Here is a 24,584-nt window from a genome sequence, read left to right on the forward strand (position 1 = left end):
GGTGGCTGTGGTGGAAGGCCTGTTAGATAGGGCGCTTGAGGAAGATGCAGCCTGACACGGGGCACCTGTGGGAAAGAAGGCATGAAGGGTGGGTAGGTTAAGCCATATTGTTGCAGGCCTCGAGGGTCAGACTATCCTGTAGATACTGAAGCCTCATCAGAGGTTTTTAAAAGAAAGACATCAGCAAAATGAAGTAAGGCTGGGCCACTGAAGCATCTGCCCTCGGCCATAATTGCTTTTGTATTTCTGGATTTAGTCTGGATTCTCTTTGGAAATAGATATCCCAGTCACATCTACATCCTGAAATCTTAAATGTTCAGATTTAAGTGACTGATTCCAGCTGTATTCTTAACTGAGATAGTGTCTAACCAAAAGTGATGGTGAATATGTCATAAAAATCTTTTTTTTTAAAGATTTGTGAACTCTTTAAAGAGTAGCGAATTCTGTATCCTGTCACGTAATACATTTAAAATAGAAGTAAATAAAATGAATTCCTAAAAGTAGCCATTTTATAATGTAGTAGCAGTTATGTCAGCTTCTTATGCTTCAATTTTGAATTATATGGAAAATAAATACAACCTAAGCGTTTATGTGGCACAGATGTTAACTGCATGCATAAGAATTTTTTGTAGAAGTAGTAAAAGGCCTTTGAAATATTACATTTTATGATGACCCTCTAAATATATGTGTAGAATGATACTTGGGTAGGAAACAGAATAACTAAATTATCTACATAATGAACAACATTTAATTTTCCTATTGCTTTAAAGTTCATTTCTTGTACTGAATGAGTGATTTACTTTTTATGCTCTACTTTTAGAGTCTTAACATTAGTTTCAATAGATAGATGTGCTCCTTACTGACCCTTGTTGAGGGAACTGCTTCTGGAAGGCAGGGTTACACCCCTTCACCCCAGATGACTGAAGTAGAAGACCGTGGGCGGGAAGGTCTCAGCCCTAGTTCAAGACTTCTTCTATTGAAGAAGAGTAACTTTCAAACAATTATCTTTCATATATATTTTCAGATCTTATGTAGCTGTAAAATATTGCTCATTTCAGGGTCGTAACTCCTGAAGTCCCTTATGGTTTGGTACTTTATCCTGAAGCATCATTTAAATTAGAAATGATATGTTGATCTTCATTTCTTTTTGGCTGACTGTGTAAGGCTATGTTTTTCACTCCTAGGTGTTTTCTTTGGCTGGTCCTGCTGTATTTCTGTGTGTCAGAGAGAGTGATTTATTCATCACTCACTCAACGTGTATTCTTAGATCTTGGTGCCTATACCTCTGGACCCTTTCTTTGTGTCCTGATTGAATTAACCAGAGGACTCTCAGTCTCTTCTCTGAGTCTTAGGCCAGCCTGGATTATTGTAGTGTCACAGCAAGCCGAGCTTCAGAAAAGAGTTTACGGAATTGTATATGATGGTTCTTAGATCGATGCTTATTTTTCAGCCAATTTTGAGCTTGTTCAACTGCAAGAAAAACTGAAGGAGACAGAGGAAGCCATGGAAAAATTAATCAACAGAGTGGGGCCTAATGGTGAGAGGTAGGTTTTGACATAACAGGAATCAGACTGTTTCCCATTTAGAGAGTCAATTCAAAAATTTGTTTTTCTTTGATTTCTGGCCCACTTACTTTCATTTTATGTAATTGTCAACATATTTGTTATTTACATATTATTTTTCACTTAACATTTCCATTTTCATGCTATCAAGTAATCTCATTTTCAAGAGTATGTTCAGCATTGTGCATATTATTGGGCGAGTGAGTAAATTTGTGAGCAGAACCTACAGGGTAAAAGAACTGGGTTTTAAGAAAGACAGTTTCCTAGCTGGCTAAAAAAGGCATAATTTTAAGTAAAACCAGGTTATTAAATATTATGCTTTCTTCTTGAGACAAAATGAGAGAAGAGAGCTAATGTGATCACAGTAGGCATTTGTTTCATGTTGGCTGTGCCAGAACTGAATTAGACGTGTCAATAGGTGTCAGGAGCAACACTAGCCCTTTAGGATGCCCTGCAGTGAAGGCGTTCTTCTCTTGCTGCAGGGCTGCTGAGGGTCTGAAAAGGTGGCTTCCAGAGATTGATAGAAAGTGAGCATCAACTAAGAAAACATGGGTGTTCGAAGGCCAGGGAAGAGAAACTAGAATGTGAGATTAAGAACAAAGAGGGATTCACTTTGAGCTCGGCCTTCTGACCAGAATGGAGGAAGAACTGGGAGTGAATGGCAGAATCCCATGTAGGAGGATGCATTGAAAGATCCCTCTTACAACCTCATGTGGAGTTTTTGCCTCAGAAAACTTCCGCTCTTGGCCTCTTCTGTTTACCATCCTTGGTGGTACTAGTGCCCCATACTCTCTTCCCTGCTTCCTGGCTCCTGCCTTGCCCATCTTTGGCTGGGTAGGAGAAGAGTAAACATCCTCGAATTGCAGCCCCTTGGCTTGGCTTTTCCTTGCATTTCTGTTGAAATGACATTTATGAGGATGAACCTTGCCTATCTGGGCCCAGGACCCTTGACTTTCTTTTGGTCCAGAAAGCAGAGTGACTGTTTGGACTTTTCCCAAGTGGTAGAGATAAGGGTGCATATCTATTCGTGAGTATACCTGTGTGAGCAGAGAATACTATTGGGTATTTATTGAGCACTTACTAGGAACCAAGCTTTGAGCTAAATGCTTTATCTACATTATCTGGTATTTGAGTGTTTTGTATGAGTGTGACTAAACCAGTTTGTGCAACTATACTTTTCTGGCCTTTTCTGCCCTTACCCTGTACCCCTCACAGTCTGGGTGGGGAAGTACCAGACTTATATAGACCCCAGTGCCTCACAAAATACCTGTACCCTGGACCTGGTCTATTTGAAGCTCTAGGCCACACCTAAGGGTCGTGAAAACTATAGATGAATATCCGTGGGCAGGGCCTCTCACCTGGGAGACCCAACCCCTGGGCCTTGGGGTAAGAAATAAGAAACCACATGAAGATATTTTCTCACTATTATTCACTGCCATTCAGACTCCCTTAGCTCAAATCAAATAACCCCACCACGCACACCATCTTTCCATTGCCCAAGCTAGGGATGCAGCACTGTGACCCCTAACTACTGTTTGTCCTCTCTGTGCCAGGATTGCTTCTCCTCATTGTATGTGCAAGGGCAGAGGAGCTGTGTGTCCCCTCCACCACCCCACACCATCACTGCAGCTGGAGTTGTGCCGTCTCACTGTTTCTGGGGCCACAGATCCTAGCTAGGATCATTTATTTACTCCTTGTAAGACGCTGGAGTGTAGACTCTTTGAGAATATACAGATTCCAGACTGCCACATGGCAATGACTGTGTAAAACGTTTCCCCCGGTACCTCTCAGGAACCGGAGAGCCTCTCTCCTTCCACTGCGGAGAGCAGAGCTTGTGTCTTTCTTTCCCAGGTCTCTCATTTTCCAGGCCATAAGGATGTGCCTTTCTCTCTGAAAAGCCTTAATCTAAGACCTTTTATCCTTATAGGTAGGCCCTCTGGGACTTCCGCCTTCAAAACTGGAAGGGCTAGGTAGCTGCATGTTTTACATTCTTTTCCTTTTTATACTTAAATCCTTTAACCTTAGTTTCTGCGGCATTTGTTCTTTTACAAGTCTGTGCTTCTAGGATTATTAGAAGAGCCCAAAATACCCCTGTATTTTTTCTGTCAGATCAAGATTTTATCACATCTCCAGGCTTCTGGGGGTCAGGGAGAGGATTTCAGACAAAGAAGACATGTTCGTTTACAGCCTTCAAAGTCCTTTTATATAATGTCACTCCATAACTGTAAGACTTCGCTTAAAATTCCAGTATAGTTACTGAAACTTCATCTCAATGTTTATGTAAGACTCAAAATATGAAAAAAAGAATCAAAATATGGGAAAGATTTTTGATATTACCTAATAAAACTTTTCAGACAGCTTTCACCTGTGAACAATGTAAGTCTGCACACATTTTTAAATAATTAAGCCTCCTGGAAGGTCGGTATTGTGCCAGGGTTTGTCTAATATTAAGCACATTCTCTAGCCCAAGGATACAAAGGCTAAGGAAAGGATCTAGGAATCAGAATTGAGGTGCCCTCATTTCTGTCCTTGTGATCAGCACAATTTCCTTCCTGGAGCAGCATGTCCAGCTGTAATTATTTACCTAGAAGCATGGCATAGACCAAGAGGAGAAGCGAGGGTGCAAACATGTTGGCAGGCATGTTGAGTGTGTGAGACTGTAGATTTCTGGCATCATTGTTGGGATATAAACTCTTTGAGGACAGGCTTAGTCTGTTTTGTTCACTGTGTTCACTTAGTAGGTACTAAGTAAATATTATTGGAAAAGAGTAGATACTCACTTGTGATACAAGCATGTGTACATATATTATCACGGTGGAAGAGTAAATCATGATTATTCTGTGTTGAGCTTCTCTTCATTTCCTAAACTCTGTGTTCAGGGTCCTACTAGACATGTCTCATAGATACCTCCCCTTATCCTCATCAAACAATAAATGTCTTTTGAGTGAGTGAGTGTCCAAAATGGAACTCACCATCTACCCGTGGATGAACCTGTACTTCCTTTAATGTTCCCCATCTCAGCAAACGGCTCCACCATCTACTTAGTTGTCCAAAGCAGAAATTTAGATGTCATCTTTGATTCACCTTTTCCTTCATTTCCCATGTCTCATCAATCACCATGTCTTGCCATTTCTTCCTAATTAATAGGTCTGTGTCCCTGCAAATGACTTTAAACTCTACTAGGCAGGGATTATCCTCCTTTTTCCCAGAGCCTAGCATAGGCCAATAGTAGCCTTTAGAAAAGTATTAGTTGAAATGGAAGAATAAGTGGGTGAGTGGAGTATGCCTTTACTTTTTGACATAGGTCAGAACTATCTCATGTAGTTTCTTTTTCTCTAATGTTGCCTCCTTCTAGTTCACTTTCTGCTTTCCAACCCAGTGGGTTACATCTTTTGTTTTAACCCTTCAGTAGGTCCCTGTTGCTCTTGATGAAGTGCAGAATCTTTAACAGGACTTGCATGGTCCTGGGTGACGTGGCTCTGCATACTTCAGTTGCTTTAACCTTCTCCATTCTTTTATGTCTGTGGACCAGCCACACTGACTGCTTGCTGTTTGTTCCTCTGAGGAACTGTGCACTTTTGCTTCTAGGACTTTACGTATACTTTTTTCCTTTGCTTGGGTGTCCCCCCAACCCCCTCCCCACACACACTTATTTTAACTCTTGCTTGTCTTAAAGTCTCAACTTAGACATCATTTCCTCCGAGAGCCTTTCCCTGAACCCACAGCTTGGTTAGGTGTTCCTCCTATGTGCTCTCAGGCCACCTGCTTCTGCTGGATATTGTAAGCATATTACTTCCTTATTTTCTGTTAACTTTTCTGTCTTCCCTAATGCCCTGTAACCTTCTTGAGGATAGGGAATTTTCATTGTTCAAATTTGCATTCCTAAGTGCTGGCACACTGGCAGTGTCTGTACATGTTGAAGGAATGATTGAGGTAGATGTAAAGAAACTACTTTAAAGCAGGCATTTTCAGCAATAATAAGAATATTTTGGTACCTATTTTGATTTGTTCTGCACAGCCCTAGATGGTTGTCAGTGGCAGGTGTTTTCTCTATAAGGAATTGATCTCAGAGAGAAAATACACGCTCTAGGAACATGTTTTCTATGGCTGCTGTAACAAATGACCCCTAACTTGATGCCTTAAAACAACACACATTTGTTATCTTACAGTTCTGTATATTGGAAAGTCCTACCCTGGACTAAAATCAAAGCGTTGGCAGGACTGCATTCCCTTCTGGAGGCTCTGGGGTAAAACCTATTTCCTTGCCTTTTTCAGATTTTCGAAGCTGCCACATTCCTTGGCTCATGGACTTTCCTCCACTTTCAAAGCAACAGTGGGTTGAGACTCTCATATCGTATTATTTTAGCCTCTTCTGCCTCCCCGCACTGCTTTTAAGGACCTTCATAATTGTATTGTGTCCTCCCAAATAATCCAGGATCATCTATTTGCAATCTTTATTCCATTTGCAGCCTGAAGCCCCCTTATGTGTGAGGCAACGTCATTATAGGTTCCAGGGTTTTGGATGTGGACATCTTTGGAGGGTGGGGAGGGGATGTTACTCTGCCTACCACAGAAGGTCTAAGGGAAAGGGAGAATTTGAATAAGCCTTACAGGAGGGAAGGATTCCCTCAGGCAGAGTTTGGGGAAAAATGTTTCAGAGGGAGGGGCTGGCACCAGCAGCAAACAAGGTGAGAGAATCAAGGCATGTTTTTTGGAATAGCAGGTCATTCTGAGTAACTGGAGTGAAGTACACCAGGGCTGTGGTAGATGGGAGGCAACTGATGGGAGAGAAAACGAGACAAGTAAACGGGGCCAGACTGGAAAGCCCTGAATGGTAGGCTGAGAAATTGGAATTCATTGTCTTTACAGTAGAGGGCCTCTGAAGGCTTTTGAGGAGAAAGGCCATGATCTGCTATGCTTTAGAAGAGTAAATCATATGTAAAGTGCTATATGCTAGGATATTGAAAGAGTTCTAGCAAAGGTAATAAACAGGCCGGGAGAGAGGAAAATAGGTGGGGGGCAAATTAAGGGGACTTCAAGGAGGAGGAAAAATCATAGGCTGTATCAGGATTCCTTGGATGCAAGCAGCCAACTCTGGGTAGCAAAAATTTGGAGGGCGCAGCAGAATTTGTTGGAAGAGTATGGGGTAGCTTACAATATCAAAAGAATAGCTGAAGATTAAGTGTTAGCAAGAAGAGTGGGAACCAGAGTAGGTATGAGTATTTAGGGAATAGGAACAAATGGGCAGTCTCGTCAAGGACTGCTGCCAGGATGAATTAATGTGAAAAATTTTCAGTTCGGGCTTCACTGTGCTCAAGATCCAGTTTTAGAAAGTATAGTTGGCCCAGCTCGGGTCATATATTACTGAATATCACTGAATCGATCACTGCAGCCAAAGGGATGGAGTGTGATGGTTGGCCATGGGCTACGTGGCCAACCTTGAAAGAGAAGTCAGGGGACGGATGGCTTTAACATCTACACCGTGAGCAGAAGAGGGATTGGTTTTCCAAAAGAAGACTAACTAGATAAGAGAAACAAAGGACAAGAGAGAGATGATTTGGAGATTTACAGCCCAAACTAGAAGGAAGATTATGGCATCAACCAAAATAAAAGCACAGAATGACGGTAAGGTGTTAGGATAGGATCATGAGTTCAGCTTTGAATGTGGTTGAAGTGCAATCAGAACACCCATGTATGATGTATCACAACAATAGGAAATTTGGGTATTGAGGTCAGAACAAAGGACACAAGTTAGGAAGTCGTTTGACTGGGTGTAAGAGGTAAGGGCCAGGGGGAAAATGAGATCACCAAACCCTTGAGGCATATCACACTTTGTGGGAGTCACCTGCATTCTTTTGCTGGTCTGATTTCTGTGCTCATCATGAACGGTGTTGTAAGAGACTGTTTCATTCTCTCTGGGTTTAACTTTTGGATGATTCCTCTGGGTTTGTAGCCTTCAGAAGTCTCAGTTATCTCCCAGCGTGACCTTTTATTTTCTAATATCTTAGAATCTGCCCTCCCCGCTCTCACCTAGCTTGCCTGGTCGTGCAGAGCTGCTCATGATCCTGGGCCAACTAGGATATGGTTTTGAAGGGTGAATTTAAGATTAACTTCATTACAGTGGCAAGGCCTCCTAGTAGAAATGCCCAAGAGATAACTGGTGTTATGAGACTGGCCTTTGTGTCAAAAGTCCAGGTTAGAGGTAGAGTTTGGGCATCATCTTTGTAGAGGTGATGGTTTAATCTGTGATAATTGGGTCTGATTACTGAGGGCATGACTGTAGGAGTGGAGAACGAGATTCCCAGGATTGAGCCTTCTGGAAAACCATGTTTTAGGAGGGGACTAAGAAAGTGAGCCAGGATCAGATTTACAAGGAATGGTTAAATAAGTGGGAGGAATACAGATGTCTCCGTAGCCAGAGGAGGAGGACCTATCAGGAGAGGCTGGTCCACAGAATGAAATGCGAGCAAGAGACCTTCGGACTTGAGAGTAAATTGGGCATTGATATTCACAAGTTTTGGTAAAATGATGGAGCAGAAGCCAGATTTCAGGGAGGCAGGAGAAGATGGATGTTGGGAATGTGAGGACTGATCAAACACGTTTGTCGAGCAGTTACAGCATTCATGGCACTTGTGCCTATGCTGTTGTGAACTTACCACTTACTGATACACCATCCAAGAGTATCAAACCAGGTTGCCACAATGAAGAATCCATGAGTGTTCATTGCAATAAGTTCAGAAGACGTAAGTGGATCATGATTAATTGCCTAATGCATGATATGGACACTGTGAGTACATTTGAGGGCACTTTAGTTTGGAATTCTCTCTGAAAGCTTCTCTTGTCTGTTTCTGCCTCTCTTAGCCTACCCATCCCTCTTCTAATTAAGGGTTCCAATTTTCCATGAGTTAGGAGACAGTCAAGACCATTTCATTCAGTAAAAATCAGAATATACTGAGTACAGTCCAGAGAGGTAACATGTGCAGCATGTTGTGACAAGCATATGGGCTCTTTAGCTAGGGGTGGCCTAGCCGCCTCAGAAGCCTCCCGGAAAGTGGGTTGTTACAAGAAAGAATTAGGGGTTATGAAACAGGTGCGCAGTTGTGGTGAGTCAGGACTCCGGTCCTGATGGGAAGAGTAACGCAGCCGTTCAGCTGCTTGCGGGACAGCCTGGCTTCTTCAGATCGTGGCTTTGAGGCCATTCAGCGTGGGAAAAGTGGCACTCGTGGGGTTTTTGTTTTCCTCCCACTGAGGTCTGTAGAAACGTTGTGTCTTCATTATCTAGTTAACCATCTTAACGTTGGAGGGAGAAGCCCTTTTTTCTTTTTCCCTATCAGTCATTAAGGCTAACGTCAATGTAGGTTAAGTGTAAAAAGAAATGTAGGTTCGGGACTAGACGATTAGAACAATTGGTGTTACCTCCACAAGGCTAGTATAGAATGTAGCATGTCCCCTTCATGAGTGTTGACTTCAAATGCTTTGGGTTTTTAAGAGGAGAATAAGTAGCCTCTGTTAAATCCTGCCACTAGATAAAAGCCGTCCCAAAGCAGATGGCTCTCAGTCTTCTGAGCAGGGCCTTGCCTGCCTGTCAGTGTGAGGCAGTGCTTCCCTCTCAAAGGAAATAGTCACATCGTCATCCATGAGCCTCATCTCACTTGTGCCGACATCTCCCCAGAGCCACACAGCTAGGGTAGTACTCACACCCAGGTTTTCTAACCTGTGGAACTGGAGCGCTGTGCTTCAGTAATCGCACAGAATGCTCAGAAGTCAGGAGACTTTAGTTTCAGTTAGAGTGCTGACATTAACTAGCAATGTGAGTAAATGTGCATTTTCCCCTCCATGGGGCCTCAGTTTACCCAATTTCTCTGGTCTAGATGATTTGTCAGAATGATCCAGCTCTGAAATTTTAAGATCTATCTTTATTTCTGCATGAGTAGCTTCAGCCTGGTGATTCTAGGGTTGGCCTGGTAGCATATTTTTTCCTAGTTGAAGCTAATGATCCAGCACATTTTCTTTTGATGATCTTACTTCAGAGAAAAGTGGCTTGTAGTAAATGGAATAATGTGAGTAATGGTGAAATTGCTTGGAGATTAGAGAATCAGGGCAGTGAGGTGTACTGGAAGAACACTGAACTGAAAGCTAAGACATTTGGGGTCTTGTCCCAGTATTGACATTAAGTCATTCTGGGACCTTGGACAATCACTTGAACTATTCTGGGCCTTAGTTTTCCCATTTATAAAATCACAACATTGAACCAACATCTCTAGTTCCCAGCTGTGCAGTTCCAGGGTCAGTTCCTAGAATTATTATCTGTTGCTGTTGGACTTCCTATTCTGGAATCCAGACAGAGCATAGTGATGTTTATGTTCATTGCCTTGGAATACTTACCACTCACTGGCCGGATTGTCTGATATTTCTAAGCAGAGCACAGACAGTGACTTCTGACCAAGAAAAACGGTTGCTGCATCAGCTCCGAGAAATCACCAGGGTCATGAAAGAAGGAAAACTCATTGACAGACCCACTCCAGAGAAAGAAGCTGAGGAGGCCCCTTACATGGAGGACTGGGAAGGTAAACAGTGTCTTCTTACTTCTTTGTTAACCATCAGCCCAGAAGAGAGATCTTATAAAATTTTTTTAATCAGCTTTATTACTGAGGTATAATGTATATACAATAAAATTCACAAATGTTAAGTGCATAGTTGGATGAGTTGTGACGGATGTGTAGAGTTGTGTAATCATACCACAGTCACGATATTACCATCATCTCGGAAAGTTCCCTCTTTTGCTGCGAATCCCCTCCTTCTGCCCCTGCAACAGCTGAACTGCTTTCTGTCTCTATAGCTTTACCTTTTCTATATAAATGGATCATAGCACGTGCTCTTCTGTTTCTGCCTTCATTGATTCAGTGTAATGCTTTTGAGATTCATGCGTTGAGTGGTATGAGTAGTTCCCTGTCTTTTTTTTTAATTGCTAAATGGTGTTCTGTTGTCTGGATGTACCACAATTTGCTTCTCCACTCACCAGTTTAGGAACAATTGGGTTGTTTCCAGCTTTGAGCTATTATGAATCAAACTGCTATGAACTTTTGCATACAAGTTTTTACTGGAACATATATTTGTATTTCTTTGGGTATATACCTAAGAATGAGGTTTCTGGATTTTATAAGTGTATGTTCAACTTTGTTAGAAACTGTCAGTCTGCTTTCCATTTTGCCTTCCCACCTGAAATGTGTGAGAATTGCAGTCACTCCACATCCTTGGTAACACTTGGTACTGCCAGTCCTTTTAATTTTAGCTGTTTTAGTGAGTGTATAGTGGTATCTCGATTGTGACTTTAGTATGTATTTCCCCAGTGACTGATGATGTTGAATATTTGTTCACGTACTTATTTGCCATCTGTATATCTTCAGTGAAGCGTCTGTTCATTGTTTGCCACTTTCTTTACTGAGTTGGTTGTGTTCGTATTGAGTTGCAAGAGTTCCTTCTATATTCTGGGCATAAGTTATCAGTTACAAATTTTGAAAATATTTCCTCCTAATCTGTGGCTTGCCTTTTTCTTAGTGGCATCTTTCCAAGAGCAGATTTTTTTCATTTCAGTGAAGTCCAGTTTATCATTTTCTCTTTTATGATTCACTTTCTTGTGTGTCTAAGATAACTGCCTAACTCAAGGTTTGCCTAACTTCTCTGTTTTCTTCTAGAAATGTTATGGTTTTAGCTCTTACATTTAGGCCTATGGTCCATTTTGAGTTAGTTTTTATATGGACTGAGGGGTTTTTTTCCATTTGATATTTAATTATTCTAGCTTATTTTGTTACATTTTATTACCTTGGCATGTTGGTTGGAAATCAACCCTTCCCCTTTTGGAAAATGGAAAATCAGTTGACCATATGTGTGAGTCTATTCTGGACTTGCTGTTCTCTTTCATTGATCTGTGTGTCTGTACTTATGCCAAGACCACAATGTCTTTTTTCGCTGTGTCTTTATATTGTCTTGAAATCAGGTAGTGCAAGTTCTTCAACTATGTTTTGTTCAAAATTATTTCAGTAATTCTAGGCTCTTCACATTTGCATATAAATTAAGAATCAGTGTGTCAGTTTCTACAAAGAAAAGCCTGATGGCATTTTGATTGGCATTACATTGAATCTTTAAATCAGTTTAGAAGAATTGACATGAAAACAATATTGAATCTTCCATTCCGTGAACATTTTATATCTCTCCATTTACTTAGATCTTTAAGATTTCAGCAATTTTTTTAATAGTTTTCAGTATCTAGGGTCTTGCACATGTTTTGTAAATTTATCCTTAAAGTTTGTTTTTTTGATGGTGATATTTAAAATTTTTAAATTGCTTATTGCTATTTGTATAGAAACACAATTTATTTTTGTATTCTGATCTTGTATCCTGCAACTGTCCTAAACAGACTTAAGTCTAGTAGCTTTTTTTAATATTTCTTATAAAAGAAAATATTTAGTTGAAAAAAGACTCAAGTCTTTGGCCGGAAAGAACTCACTAAATGTTAGGCAAAAATACTTGGAAAAATCCACACATTAATAGTACTCAGACATATGCTGATGAATCTGTACAAATTCAAATTTTTCAGTGTAAAAAGAATACAAACTTCCATACAGAAACCAAAAACTAGCTAACTAAAAACAGGTTGCCCATTGAGAAAAAGACTCAGACTGGGATAAGATTTGTCATTTTCAACATCAAATGGAAAGAGAATGAAGCAATGTTTTCAGACTTATAAGGGAAAATGGCATGATCTATGATTTTATACCCAGCCAAACAATTCTTTCTATAAAGGTGAAAAGTGGTTATGTGTAGTACTCAGAAAGTACACCAGTCTATTGGGGGGGGGGGGTGCTTAAGGAAGTATTCTGACAGATACAAAAATTAAAATTCAAGGAAGAAGATACTGTATAGAAGAAAGTGTTGAACAATGAAATCAGTAAGAGTTACCTGCCCTCTCATTCTAGAATTCTGAGATTGGATCTTGAATGAGTCTTCTTTGCAGCTTATCTTTATAATTTCCATTTCTTTGTCATTTTTATCTTTGTCCTAGGAGAATTCCTCACCTTGAACTTCTAGCATATTATTGTGGTTCTCAGTCATGTCCATTTCAACCTGCTGTTTTCTTCTATTAAGTTTAATTTTGTTTTGCAGTTATGGCTTTCTTTTTCTAACAGCTCTTTGCTCCCTGTTTTAGAGTGAAGCCTGGTTGGTTTTATCAGTGCAATAACCTGTTGAGTATTACTGGCAGTCAGTTATAAGTTTGACATTAACTCTTTGTTTCCTGCGTTGACTTTTTTTAGGGCCCATTTATATAGTTTGCTTAGTTTGGTTTCTCTGTTTTGAACTGCTTATTTCCTCTTAGGACAGTGAGTTTTTGTTGCTTGCTCATATTTTTAGTGAAGTTCTTGAGTAACCAGTAATAGTGACTGACATGGGCTACCTTAGTAGTTACGTGAGTTACTATTTGATTTTTCCTCAGCAGGCTTCCCCCTCTTAAACCAAAGCAGATAGTCATGGAAGTCCAAAGGTAAGCTTTGCTCTTGGTGTGGGGAGAAGGCAGGAACATGCCAGAAAATGGACTTCTCTTAAGCATTCAGTGGCTAGGAGCTAACTTGCAAGTAGACTTGCCCAGCCTCTGCCCTTCACCAGGTTGACTATGAGGGCCTTGGGTAGCTGAGATCCATTTCACCAAGCCTTCATCCATAGTCAGTTAAGCCTAGGAGTGAGGACTGCGTTGACAAGGTTCCTAACGTACTACAATCGGTGCTCATGAGGATGTGATAAGATGGACAGTTTTTTACATCACTGGTAGGACTAAGAATTTATACAATTCTTCTGGAAAGTAATTTGGCAGAGTGTAAAAAAGGCTTTTAAAATGTCCATTCCCTTTGATCTGGTTTTCATATTTCTAAAAGTCTATCTTAAAGAAATAGGGAAGTGGACATGGATTTATATTCAGAGATCTTAACTAATATGTAACTTATAATGGAAATTTGGAAAGAAACTGTCTTAAAAAGGAGAGGGATGGTGTATCATGTCAGTTATGTAGCTGTGCGGTGGCATAATTGTAGCCAACTTTAAAATGCCTGATAACATTATTATATCGTGAGCATTTCTCCATGTTGAATGAAAAAAATCTGGGTACAACATTTATATCCAGTATGATCCTTCTTTGTTAAAGAAAAGAAAAATATATGTTTATATATGATAAAAAAGACCAGAGATAGTACAGCAAATTGTTATCAGTGGTGGGATTCTAGGTGATTTGTGTTTTCTTTTTAAAACTTGTGTTTTTCAAATTTTCTACAATGAGTCTGTATAACTTTTACTGTTTTTTGTTTGGTTTTTTTTTTTGTTTTTTTTTTTTTTGATTATCAATGTTGTAAAAATGTCTCTTCACACCCACCACGGCACCAAAAAAGACCCCTGGTTTTCAGAATTTGTAGGTGAAAAAAATTTGCCAATTATCATAATGTGCAAGTGGATTTTGAATTCTCCAGCTTTCACATTGCGCAGGGAGCATGGCTGCTGTTGCCAGCACTGGCATATGAGCTCCAGCACGGCCCATCTGCCGCTCAGGCGCGGCTTGGCTGACACAGATTTATTTCATTTCGTTCTTTAATTTGGCACCATTTTCCCTTTTCTCATTATCGTTGCTGGGATTCATTTTGTTTACCAGTTTGTTGTTTTCTTTTGTTCCCTTTTGTGAAAATGGAGAAGCCAACAATGGGAATTCTGTCTTCTGAAAATGCAGTCCTTGTCCTTCGGGATCTTGGGCATGTCTCGCTGAAGTGCTCTGTTTCTGACACTTGCAAGCCATTTCAATTGTTTTGATGAGTAGAAGGCTTTGTGGTGTATTTTTCAAAGAGCTCAGCATTCCTTCCCTCCTCCCCTCCCCACCCCGGGAAGATTTAGAAATGGTTCCAAATAGAAATTATAAACATTAGCCTTGAGCTATGTGCTCTCCATCTGGTGTTTGGTACATTTTTTCCCCCTGTAACTGAGACTCACGTTGTTTGTTTAATCTTCATCATTACTGCAGAAGCTTGAGGTGTGAGACGTACACTCTGCCCCGAGCACCCTGCACTTAAGAAGGGGATTTTCACCTGAATTGGTTTGTGTTTCAGAGAGCTGGGGGACGGTCAGCAGACCGTCAAGAATTTGCTCAGGTGACACTTTAGCACTGTTAGAGGCGTTTTAGAGTTTTCTGGAATGGATTTGTTGGATAGGATGGCTGCTGCCTGAGAAGCCTCTTTAAGCCTGACGCTGTTTATTTTGAAGAGAAATTCTTTGTAAGACCTTGTGCCACTTTTTTCTCTAGGTTACCCTGAAGAGACTTATCCAATTTATGACCTTTCAGATTGCATCAAGCGTAGGCAAGAAACCATCCTAGTGGATTACCCCAACCCACAAGAGCCCTCTGCTGAAGAAATAGCTGAAAGAATGGGGGTGCTGGAAGAGGAAGAATCCGACCATTTGGGTTGGGAAATGCCTACTGACCCCAGAGCTCAGGAAGAGAATTCTGTTACCTTCTGTGACCCAAAGCCAGAAACATGCTCCTGCTGTTTTCCTGAAGAAGAGGATCCCGCTGTCTTGGCAGAAAATGCTGGATTCAGTGCAGACAGTTACAGTGAGCAAGAGGAAACCACCAAAGAAGTGTGGCCCCAGGACTTCAGAGGTGAAGGCTTGGGCATCAGTGATGATAAGGCACATCCAGGTGGCATGTTGAGGAAGCGGGGCCCCCAGGGTCTGGAATGAAAACAGCCAGTTGGGTGAGGTATCCATTACTCTAATCCCAAGGCAACCTTTCTCCATCTCTGATTTCATCCTTGGCCCTGTGTCCTGTACTTCCTTCTCTGTGTTTGAATATCATAGCCAATCAGGCCACTACCATGTATATCATGTATCCTTCCTGGTGCTTACACACCTGTCACCTTGTAGAACATCACAGAGATTAGTATGAATGCAAGACAGCTTCACTCTTTCTCTTCCTGCCTGTCCTCCATCAGAATTGATCCACTGAGTCATCTTTGATCTGTTGTAATTACAGATGGCACCCCTTGGGGCAGAGGTCAGACTCTTCGCACTAGGAATAACAGATGGTTTACCTGTGAACGAACATCAGATTACACATGATGAGGACTTAAGATTACAAGAGTGAAGATTTCAGAGTCCAAGATGCCTTATTCTGTAGGCCTTGAGCAGGTTAGTGGTCCGCTGGGTTCAAGAAGAAAACATTTTGTTTGTGGGGCTGATGGGGCCAGAGCTGGGCGAGACTTTGCTGTCTGAGCTGAAGCCCCTTCTTCACGCAAGGGCCTTTTTTAGGAGCATCGAGGCCTCCTCAGATCTGCGCTTTTCTCCAGAGTAGCAGAAGACTCCCACTGACCCAAGAATGAGCCCAGAAGTTTGTTGGGACGGTTTTGCCTGGATCTCAAGCTTCCTTTATCCCTGTTCTGCTTAATGGAACTGCCAAACCCAGAAGCACTTTATACCTCTGGTCTTCAGCGGCCAGAGGACGCTTTACGTAGAGACTTTAGTCCTTGCCCTGCAGAGCCAGGGTTTGAGGCTGCTAAGGCTTCAGGAAAGCCTGCCCAAGGGTGGCAGTCCTGCCATGAGATGCTTAGAAGGCCAGGAGCTGGTGATGGGAGAGAACTCGTGCCCTTATGGGCAGTCCTTGCTTAGAAGCTGTTTCTGAATGTTGTGCCCTCTGGCAAATTTATTCTTCTAACAAATCAAATTCAAACAGAAACGAGGACTGAGCTTGTGGACCGAGTGTTAGCCCAACAGGGAAGTTGCAGGGACCCAACAGAGCAGTGCCCAGGAAGAGACCATTTGTTCTCTGTGTGGCTATCTGGGTCTTTTGAGCTGGGCAGAGTAGGAGGTGGGTTAAGACTGGGAGAATTTTGACCAAACCAAAAGCCTAATCTCTGAGCTGCCATCTGTCATGTGTCTCCTTGAGGTAAGATGTATTCAGTCTAGTAAGGGTAAGTGAATTGTTTACAGGAAAGACCTGAGAGTTGAAAGAGGACACCTTCCCGAGGACATTCCCAGTCATGAAATGTGGAAGGCTTGAAAATTAAGAAATCATATGAAGGTAGACTTGGTGGTACACTGGGCTTTTAGAGTTCCCTTGTGCCTGGCATGAGTAAGAGGCCGGGAAAATAGCTGAAATCACACATTTAAGTGTAGTCACTGCTGTCACAAGGTACAGGATCATAGTAAGATGATGCGTCAGCCACTGCTAGGCATTTGTTAGTTAACAGCTACAGAAAAAAGTCATTTAAGACTGAGTCTACAGAAAGTATATTGCATCTGTCTCTGTGTGGAACCTTGGATTCACTTGTCAAGAATGCAGTTTAAAATGTACTAAAACCAGTCTAGATGTAATATAATGCTGAAGGTAAAAAATGATGTAGGTGCTCTTTACTGTTTCGGTAAATTATTTTCTGTGCTCTTTCTCTTCATTCACAGTGAGGAGAGTTCTGGGACCCTGGTTCAAGTTTCTTTTTTGCCTTAGGATATGATTCCCTTGTTAGAGATGTGTATTTGTTTCCTTCTAGCTGATTCATCCATTTATTCATTTAGCAGACACTGCTCAGAGCAGTGGGAACAAAAGGCTCAATTCCTACCTTTAAAGAAACTCGGTTTAACATGGGAGCCTTATCCAATTTATTTTTTTTAAATGATATGTGAACTATAAAAGAGCTCAAGGTCATGAATTCTGCAGGCAGAGAAATGCCAGTCACGATTCCATCTCTGTCTGTCCTCACTATAGAATCTTGCCAGATCCCTAGCCCCACGAGCCTCGGCTTTCTCGTCTCTAAAGCTGGGGAGTCAAAGTGCAGGTCTCACGGGGTGGTTATGAGTGCCTATAAAACAGCACTGGCCCTGTCTGCTCGCAGTAACCACTCAGTGGGCAGTAGCTGGCTGGCTTTTATTGGACAAGGTTTTGTGCTATAATTGAGATACGAACCCAAATCTATAGGAGCAAAGAGAATTTTTGCTAACGTACTCGCAAGAAACTTCACAGAGAAGGTGGGTCTTGAGGGATGCCAGAACTTTTCCAGGTGGGCAAGGGAGAGAAAGGACATTCTTGGCAGTGGTGTTAGAGCAGCCGGTTGTGAAAGTAAATGGATGTTCAGGTATTTTAATGAGGCTGGTGTGTTAGGTGTCATATAACCAACTCTTTATTTGGAATGTTAATGAGCGGAAGTGGCTTATGGAAATAGTTCCTGCCTGAAGTACTAGACCTCAGGATGGCTCCTGCTGCCCTTGTTCTTGGTTGGTTTATATAGCAGGACTGTGTCTATTTATATTTCAAACATTTTGATGTGCTTTTTGGTCATTTCAGATTAGGCAGCCCTTTGTTGGATTTTCCATTTATTCTTCAGGGATGACAGCTATATTTGTATATACAACCCAGGAAGACCAAAATCATGGGACTGGTTTTTGTTGTGATGCCGGCTGTCTTTCTCCTGGTCTTCATTTCTCAGAACCGGTCTGGGCTGTGAATGTGACCAGCCCCCTGACACTAGGTCTACAGTGACCTTTGGGCACTGTGGCAGAGCACAGTCATATCTCTGGAGGCAGACAGTTGGCCTCAGAAACAGCTGCATCGCTGGGGACCATGGTGGGTGGTTTGGCCATGAGATCCCCATTCCTGGTCGGCAGGAGCACATGGAGAGCATTTCCCTCCAGGACTAGTGCAGAGTGAACGCTAGGAGCTGGGCCGAGTGGGGCGCTGAGGAGCGGGGCCGTGCTTGGCCTCTACAAGAGATGGCCTCTGAGAGTGATGGTCACTGTCTGTACCTTCTACTGGTGATCCGACAACTTATGGTCCAAACTGGGACACTGGGAAAAGGGAGCTTTAATAATAATCATGCCCCAATAATAGGTTAAAGCAGGACTCTCCGCAGGACTCTGTCATGGCTGTATAAGAGATCTGTCGTTAGCCTGACCACTAAACCACCACCACCTCCTTTCTTTTTAGTAATGCCCTGCATGTGCTATTTTCCAGAGGCAGAGCCCAGGAGCGAGGCCATGGTTCAGGTAGGACATAAAAACTCCAAATCTGGGGTAGTAAATAAACCAGCCCTACTTATTACCACACTCTTAAATTCCCTCAACCCAGACTATATGCTAAAGGAAAATCTAACACTTCAGCTACCCAGTGAGAATACCATGAAGTATCACTGATTTTGCCTTGATGATTTTCACACAATTCTTTCTAAAATGTACTTCATCTTTGCTATTTTTCCTTTTCCATCTTCTTAGATTTAAGCACTGATTTCCTCATGTATGAACTGGGAATAATATCCCCCTTGCAAGGCCGGTAGGATTCAGTGAGATGCTGTGTATCATGTCTGTCCAGGGCGTGCATGTGGTAGGTGCTCATGACAGTGTCATCCACAGGATCACACTGTCATCAAGTCCTGTGCTGCCTGAAACCCTCCACGGCTACTCTGCTGGGAATAGCCCAGAGCAGAGTCCTGCAGTCTTGGGGCAGCTTAACTTTGACCGCCTCCCTCAGGATCAAACCCGTAGCTTTCATGTCTGCTTCCAGCCACAACTGCAACCTCCCTTGCTCAGGCTTCATATTTGCCATAGGCTGAAAAGAAAATTGCCAAGCCTGCAGCGGGGTTGTCCTGTTGAAACAGGTTAGGCTGCTCTGCCTAGAGCTCGAGGAGTCAAGTGGCTGGGTCGTCATGTCGTTCCTACCACTTGGGCCCTCTTTTTGTTCCTATCGGCCAGGCCCACAGGGGTTTACTCAGGACCCAGCAGCCCGTCCTTCTCGCTGGCTCAGCTGGCCTGCAGAGGATGCTCTAACTGAAGTACCTTCTGTCCTTACCATTCTTCCAGCCCTTCCCGACCTCTGCGTGACTTGAAGAGCACGGCCAGAGGGAAGATGTGTAATTACTTCTAAACAAGCTATGATCCCTTGTTATCACCACCTTCCTGCCCACCCCTGAGGCTCTTAGGACAGAAGGAATGAATGGTGTAGCAAAAAACTTTTAGGTAAGAAATGTTATTTCTTTTATAGGGGAAAAAAATTGCACAGAAGTGTTGAAACATTTCAAGTTTAATTTGGTATAGGGTCTGTACTGAGACAAACACTAAGTTCTACAACATACATGATGTCAACATGGGAAAATACCAACTCTGTCATTGCACATACCAATAAATACATATATCTGCTCCAGAATACCAAAGAGTTTATTCAAAAAGTCACTTAATAAAAGCACAGTTTTGCAAGTTTGTCTAAAACTCCAGGTAATTTTGAACAAAAATAAAATGTCTGACCACTCCAAAATAGGAAAAGACAATCTTGTGCAAATAGACATACACATCCTAGGCATTATGAAAACTGGCTAAATGTATGCTCCCAACAAGAGAAGGTTCACCCATCCTAAGTCCCCTTTGTCACCAAATGGAGGATTAGAGGCCAGAGTTGGGCTTCCCTTTCTAAGCCACTCTGTCCCTCTCTAGGAAACTCAGATCTCGGCCTAATCTCCAGCTCTGCCTGGACCTTAATGGTGAAGGTTGGGGAGGGACGGAAGAATAGAAGAGGAAAGGGGTGTGACATCTTTCTTAGGAAAGATAAAAGGCACAGTGATGAGCTAGAAAGTGATGAAAACAAGGACCAACTTCCACTCACCCTGAGTCCCACTGCAAGCTGTAACAGTCCTACCTCCCGACTGTGGAGACGAGAAAACAGACCTAGAAAAATTACTTGTTGCTCAAATCACTTGGTCACTAAGTATAGTAGTGCTTTCTGTAAGACCAACTAACTTGCCTCCCAACTTGGGTGAAAAAAGCAAACCTGTCCCAGTACTCCTGCTGAACCTCTCCCCACATACCCTGAGATGACAGAAAACTGCCAACTGGAGGTGTGGAAGGACAGGTGACCAGTACACTCAAACAAGAGCCCGTCCTTTGGCCTGTTCCTGGGGGCAGCTACAGTTCTACAATCCGGGGCCCCGCACTGGGCTGAGTGCAGGGGAGTCAGGCTGTACTCTGTCCTGGACACCACAAGAAAGAAGACTCATTCAGTATATGAAAAAAAGTGTGCTCTTGGCATCCTGAGGTGACGGGGGTATCTCAGCTGGGGTGAAGGCTTACAGAGAGGGGAGGCCAGTGTTACTGCAGTAAGGGGAAAGCGGGGAGGCCAGTGTTACTGCAGTAAGGGGAAAGCAGGGACTCCTAGATGGAATTTGTGCTTGCAAAACAGAGCCACAGGCATGGCCAACCCAGCATCTCCCCTCACTGCAGGCCCCACTGTAAGGAAAGGATGGGCAGCTTAGTGTAAAATCATCATCAGTGTGGCTTATTAAATTCACAACTGCCTCTAAATAGACAGTAAATCCATTTAGAGGTAAGTGCCTTGCTATTTCCAGAGCAAAGAAAAACGTCTGCTTCTACAGCTTTGTTGCCCTGTCACTAAAGGAGGTGGGCTCCAAAGGTTCTCTTCTAGCCTGTGGCGCTCACGCTCCCGGGCTCCTAACACCTGTCCTCAGCACAGGTCTGGACCCTACGTGCTCCTTCGGAATTGGTGTCATGATTTTTAAGGCACGTTCAACTACAAGATGTTCAAATTCATCCAAAAGCATGCATGCAACACACCAGTTTCCTCAGCTTATGCGGACCGGGAACTGAAAAACATTTTTGGATGGTGTCTCCCCAGTCAGAAACGTGGCAGAAAGACTTGGGAGACCAGGTACACTTTCGGATCAAAGAGCATGAAATGAATGAACAAAATCCACATGTGATCATGCCTGTATCCTTACTCCTTTCCTACTCACCCGTAGAAATGATCGTATGATCGTAATAGGAAACCTCGGTTGATTGTTTGCAGATTGCCCTTTGCCCCAAATACAGAGACACAGACAAACACAGAGCACCTTGGAGCCAGAAGGGGGAAAAAAAGCTGAAATTGGAGAAGAGTTGGGGAAGTGAACTTCACTGCTCTGTGGAACTGTTTTGGGGCATTGTTTTGAGGTGTGGCACTGGGAGCAGTTACAGAGAAGCTGCCTAAGGTCCTAGCTACCCACCACCCTTTGGGACTGTTCTTTCCATCACCAAGTTCCCTGCCCAACTGAGGACCGTCTGGGTAGAGGGTATGAAGGACCAGAACTCTTACTATGGGAGAGGCTGAGCCCCAGGGGCCCTGGCAGCTTTATGAGTCTTTGGGCCCATGGCTGTGAAGCCAGTGGTCAAGGAAAGCCAGCATCACCAGGCATGGGGTCTTAAGAATAGACCTTGTGAGGCTGGGTGACTCAACTGCTCTTACTTGTCACTGCCCAACAGAGGGTTCTGTTGCTGAGCTCCCCTTCTCTAGGCCCGGGCTGGAGATCTCAGCCCACCTTCCCGACCCCACCAAAATACTCCTTCAACCTCCGTCCTGAATACGAGAGGAGAAAGCAGGGGGCAAGTTTCCCATTGTGCTTCTGATGAATTTCCAACTCTGCCACCAGGACCCCACCTCTCATGAGGATCCAAATTAGCTTGTTCTACCTTAAAACTGTAGACAGAGAAACAGCCTGACTAGACTTCAGAGATCACCTAGTTTCCATCATTCCAAATGTCAGCAGGTCTCTCCTCCCAAAGTCAGGAAAGGAAGAGCCAAACTGGGACTACGGAAAAGGAGGAAGGACGGCCCTACAGTGTTTCACTGGGAAGTGGACCAGCTCCAGTACAAGTGCTGATGCCCTCAAGATGGCCCCAGGTCGAGTGTCTAGAAACTAGGCCATGTGAACAAAACCTGGATCGCTCACAGAGACGAATGCCCCCGGCACAGGCAGACCCCTGCTAGAACCGGTACGCCCTGCTCCAAGCGTGCCACACCGGAGACCCAGGATACCAGGAGGTGAGGGCGCACTATTCCACTGAAGTCAAAACAACTCCTTCACCTCACTCAGAGCCCCGCTAACATGTTTAAAGTATGACTTTAAAAAACCAATTCCTATGTAGTTTTTCCAAGCACGTCTGTCTGCTCTGAAGTGAGGAACTACTGCCTGCTTCCCACTAGTTTCTGCTCTCCATCTGGGCAAGTAGCCCTGGTCGGGGTAAATGACAAAAACACAGGAGTCCCCAAGCCTTCAGAGTAGATGGTGCCACCTGAGGAGGAGAGATCAGGCCCGACCGTGCGCAGCCCACGTGTCACCCCGAGAGGAAGACGGGCAGCAGCCTTGCTAAGCCCTGCCCGCGGGGGGAAGCCAGACCCAGGCCTGGCCTGATCGGGGACTGCAAAACCAGACAGCTTTCAGCAGGGAACTGCCCGATTTCCTACTGAAATGGTTTCAACCTCATCAACTCTTGACATTTCTAAGTCTCTGGAAATGCACACAAGGGCATGCAGACCGGACCCAGGAAAGCGAGAGAGCAGTTTCTTGGGGGAGGGTGGGAACAAGGAAATCAAGGGAGCTAAAGTTCTGAATTCTGCCACTACCCAGCCAGGGGACCCAGGGCAAGCGCCACCTTCTAGATACTAAGGATCCTGCCACCTCTGATGTCTTGTGATTCTAAGATATCCCCTGCTCCCCTCCCCCATCCCATTCCCAGCTAAGGAGACCACACACAAGCCCTCAGCAACCACGGCCCAGGCTGACTGCTGCGGGGACTGAAGCACAGGCAGGAGCCCCAGGCACTCGTGCCTGTGCAGTCTGGGCTGGCGCCCCGAGGTCTGTGCAGGGGCTGCTCAGTACAGCATTCCTGGGGCAGCTGGCGGGGCTCCAGGTAGCCCTGTTCCCTGCCCTACCTGCGTGCTGAGCCTGGGCCCCGCGGGCCCCTCCTCTAAGACACCTGGCCTCCTGCCGCCTCTGTGCATACAGAGAAATCCTATCAAAGTCAAATCAACTTGAACCCTGCCCCCACCCCAGCCCATTCCCACAGCCACAACGGGGCCCCTGCGGTCCTGACGAGGTCCCATCACTCACCTTTTCTCACCCTTGTAGCTCCTCCCAGGCCGGGCTGAGGCCTTTGCAAGTTGCAGGACTTTCTGCAGTTGTCAGAGCCAGGCTCGGCTACTGAGCCCTTGGCCGTGTAAAGCTGACATGCCCTGCACACTAACACACACGCTCACTGTGCCCTCACTGCTGGGGACCCGTGATCATCCGACGTCTGGGCAGCAGCCCTACTTTGTGTTCCCTCCTCCCGCCTCCCTGGCTGAAGGGGCTGCCCAGCTTGGCAAATGTGACTGCAGCGGGATACTAGCCCAAGAGTTAGGGGGTGCACTGACCTTGGGGCACAGAAAGAATTCACGCTGGTCCCTTCATACCCACCCATCCTCAGCAGCGGAGGCAGAGCCAGTTCTGGATGGCTGGGCCCAGGGGCCCACTGAGAACCAAAGGTTCGTCTGCCAGGAGGCCTAGGTACAGGGGTCGGCAGGGCGGTCTCCGCAGGCAGGCAGCTCCACTCCAGGCTGGGCAACCCCAAGGGCAGGAGGCAGCCTCTACTCGCAGGCCAGCTTGCTGTCGAAGCTGGACAGGGCAATGGCAAAGGCCTGCAGCGCACACAACGGGTAGTTGTAATCCATGGTGAACACGTCCTCTGCTACGCGGCCAAACTGCATCACGATGTAGTCCGCTGGAACCAGGCACAGCGTGGACAGAGACAGGCGGGCAGAGCAGGGATGGTGCAGATGGGGAGGGACAGACACCCAGATCACAAAAGGGTAGAGAAAGCGAGAAGCAGAGATGCCGAGGGAATCCCAAAGGAGGTAAAACAGACCAATTGAGAGAAGCAGCAGGAGAGACAGAACAGATGGCAAAGGGGAAAGACGCACGCAGACAGCAGGAGACAGGGAAGGAGAGAGAAAGTCCATTCACAGGGGGTCCCCACACCTGAGACTCTGCCTAGTGCACAGGATCTAGGGTCAGAGCTCCAGAGAAGGTTCCTCCAGGGCCTTTATGGTTAGAAAGTTCTTTACATCTAACCTAAGTCGTATAATCCACTTCCTTAACCGCGGACCTACATGGGCAGGGCGAGGCGAGCTGAACCCCACTAAGGGCCCCA

At 44.2% G+C, this 24,584-nt stretch overlaps 2 protein-coding genes across 21 annotated transcripts in view; one reads left to right on the forward strand and one right to left on the reverse strand.

The window, feature by feature from the left end:
• RIC3 (RIC3 acetylcholine receptor chaperone) overlaps positions 1–22,526 on the forward strand; it is a 37,934-nt gene extending 15,408 nt beyond the window's left edge. The window contains exons 4-9 of one of the 11 annotated variants that reach the window (XR_004323306.1): positions 1,451–1,544; positions 9,981–10,129; positions 14,896–15,252; positions 15,625–15,779; positions 18,592–18,623; positions 19,434–19,826. Coding sequence is in view for 2 of the 11 variants with exons in the window: in XM_032489098.1 (XP_032344989.1) it covers positions 1,451–1,544; positions 9,981–10,129; positions 18,592–18,770 (422 nt within the window). In the remaining 9 variants the exon portion in view is untranslated. Of the gene's footprint in view, positions 1–1,450; positions 1,545–9,980; positions 10,130–14,895; positions 15,352–15,624; positions 19,827–22,159 lie in introns of those variants that run through there. The other 10 variants (XR_004323308.1, XR_004323309.1, XR_004323313.1 and 7 more) reach the window with 10 other exon arrangements.
• TUB (TUB bipartite transcription factor) overlaps positions 19,636–24,584 on the reverse strand; it is an 81,317-nt gene continuing 76,368 nt past the window's right edge. For all 10 annotated transcript variants that reach the window (XM_032489087.1, XM_032489082.1, XM_032489086.1 and 7 more), the window contains one exon: positions 19,636–24,155. In XM_032489087.1, the coding sequence (XP_032344978.1) occupies positions 24,022–24,155 (134 nt within the window). In that variant the 3' untranslated portion in view covers positions 19,636–24,021. The remainder of the gene's footprint in view (positions 24,156–24,584) is intronic.

This window comes from Camelus ferus, chromosome 10 (assembly GCF_009834535.1).
Source record: "Camelus ferus isolate YT-003-E chromosome 10, BCGSAC_Cfer_1.0, whole genome shotgun sequence".
Taxonomy (NCBI): Eukaryota; Metazoa; Chordata; class Mammalia; order Artiodactyla; family Camelidae; genus Camelus; species Camelus ferus.